The 2,387-nt window shown below is 36.8% G+C and overlaps 1 protein-coding gene across 1 annotated transcript; it reads left to right on the top strand.

Moving 5' to 3' along the window:
* Positions 1-933, top strand: LOC140523453 (olfactory receptor 5AS1-like). Its single transcript, XM_072638319.1, has one exon. It carries the CDS (start codon positions 1-3, stop codon positions 931-933), a length of 933 nt encoding a protein of 310 aa, XP_072494420.1.
* The last annotated feature ends 1,454 nt before the right edge of the window (positions 934-2,387 follow it).

The following is a 2,387-nucleotide window of genomic DNA, read 5'->3' as shown; positions in this document are numbered from 1 at the left end:
ATGACTGAGCGGAATTATACTCCACCAACTGAATTTATTTTTATTGGCTTCACAGATTACCCTCCACTCAAAATTATTCTCTTCCTTTTGTTTTTGGTCATCTGTATTTTGACCTTGGTGGGAAACATTGGTTTGATAGTCTTGGTTAATATTGATTCTAATCTTCAAACTCCCATGTATTATTTTCTCAGTAATCTCTCCTTTCTAGACCTCAGCTATTCCACAGCCATAACCCCCAAGATGCTAGCTAACTTATTATCTTGTAAGAAGAGCATTTCCCTGTATGGTTGTGCCCTTCAAATGTATTTCTTTGCTTGCTTTGCTGATGCAGAAATTCTAGCTGCAATGGCCTTTGACCGCTATGCAGCTATCTGTAAACCATTGACATATTCAACACTTATGTCCAGGAAAGTGTGTGTTTCCTTCATTGTCTTGGCTTATTTCAGTGGAGGCATGATTTCACTGGTCCATGTATCTCTGACCTTCAGGTTGCCATTCTGCAGATCCCATGTTATCAATCACTTTTTCTGTGACATACCACCATTACTAGCTTTGTCTTGTGCCAGTACCTCCCTCAATGAACTTCTGCTTTTTGCTTCATGCAGCTTCATCCAGACCAGCACTTTTGTGATAATTTTCATTTCTTACTTCTGTATCCTTGTTACAGTCCTGAACATCAAATCATCTGAAGGAAGAAGTAACACCTTTTCCACTTGTGCTTCCCACCTAATAGCTGTAACTTTATTCTATGGGAGACTTTTGTTCATGTACTTACGTCCCACCACCAAATACTCCCCAGACACAGATAAAGTCATTGCTGTTTTTTATACTGTGGTCTTCCCCATGTTTAACCCTTTTATATACAGTTTGAGAACCAAAGATATGAAAAATTCACTCAAGAAAACGTTGGACAGGATGTCTCCAAACCAGTAATGTCCCAGGATAAGAAAATTTTCTGTATCTTAGAGCTGAAAAGGGCCCTAGAATATATGTAGCTTAAACAATAACTATGTTGTAATACACTCCCAAGAAATCATCTCCTACAGTTAGTTTTAACAACTCCAGTCACCCCACTACTCTCTGAGAAAGTTTATTGTGCCTTGGGATGGTTCTAACCATTAAGAAGGTTCACTGAGAATGAAGAGAACTGTATTATCAGGATAACAACTTCCCAATTTTTGTTTAGTACAGAATAGATTTCTCAGACATAAAATTTTCTCCAGTTGGCAGGAGCTCATATGACCCTTAAAGGATGATAATGAATTAAAAAGCTAAGTTCCTTCAACGATTATACAAATTGTCCCTTGGAAAAGCATATTATTTTAGCTGGCAGCAAGATATAAAAAATTAGGAGATTAATATGTTAGTGTTGTGAATAAAGAGACAAAACATTGAGTAGTTTCGATTAGAGACCTGACTACAGAGCTTAGTTTACCTGGTTCAGATCTTTCATTTGATATATGCTGATTATGTAAACACTGTCAATTTACCTAATCTCAACTTGGTCTAGGAAAGACTTAAGAGTTTAAGTTTCAGAGAATGCTCTAACTTGCATTTGTTATGTTTGTTAGGAATTCTCAACACGAGTGAAATCACAGGCCCACCATATATCCTTAGAAATTTTGCTTCAAATCTTAGAAGATAAATAAGAAGCAAATATGAAAGAGCTTTGCTAACGAGCATAGGACTTAGAGAGAATGAGTTTACCCAGGAATTCTTGATCTAGGGCATGATATATTTAAGCCATAAAACCTCAATCTAATTAATCGACGAAAAGAACAAATTAAAATCCCCAATAAAGAACCAAAACGGGAATCTGGAAAATTACAGGCAAGATTATTTTTTTTTATTTTTAATTTTATTTATTTTCAGTGTTCTACAATCACCACCATATCACTTAGATTCCCCCCCCCCCAACCTGCCCTCTACCTCCCCCTTTCTTCCCTGAGATGGCATAGAATTTTATGTAGGTTGTACACACACATCCCTATTAAATACATTTTTCACTATAGTCATGCTGTGTAGAATAATTAAAATGAACGTGAGCAATCAAATAACAAACCAAAATGTAACACACACACACACACACACACACACACACACACACACGCACACACAGAGATCTGCTACATTCTGCAATTGAATTCCACATTTCTTTCTTTGGATGTGGAAGACATTTTTCCTTAAACGTCCATTGGGAATTTTTTTAATCCCTTGCATTGCAATGAAGTTCCAAGTCTGTCAGAAAAATTCTTCCAACACTCTGGTGGTAGCTGTGTACAAAGTTCTCCTGCTTCTGCTCCTTTCAGTCAGCATCAGTTCATATAAGTCTTTCGAGGTTTCTCTGAAGTTTTCCTGTTCATCATTTCTTACAGTATTCCATTACA

This window comes from Notamacropus eugenii, chromosome 2, assembly GCF_028372415.1.
Source record: "Notamacropus eugenii isolate mMacEug1 chromosome 2, mMacEug1.pri_v2, whole genome shotgun sequence".
NCBI classification, from domain to species: domain Eukaryota; kingdom Metazoa; phylum Chordata; class Mammalia; order Diprotodontia; family Macropodidae; genus Notamacropus; species Notamacropus eugenii.
This window is presented reverse-complemented; position numbering and strand designations above follow the sequence as displayed.

Coding starts and splice junctions, on each gene's coding strand:
- LOC140523453 (XM_072638319.1), top strand. CDS start 1: ATGACTGAGCGGAATTATACTCCACCAACTGAATTTATTTTTATTGGC.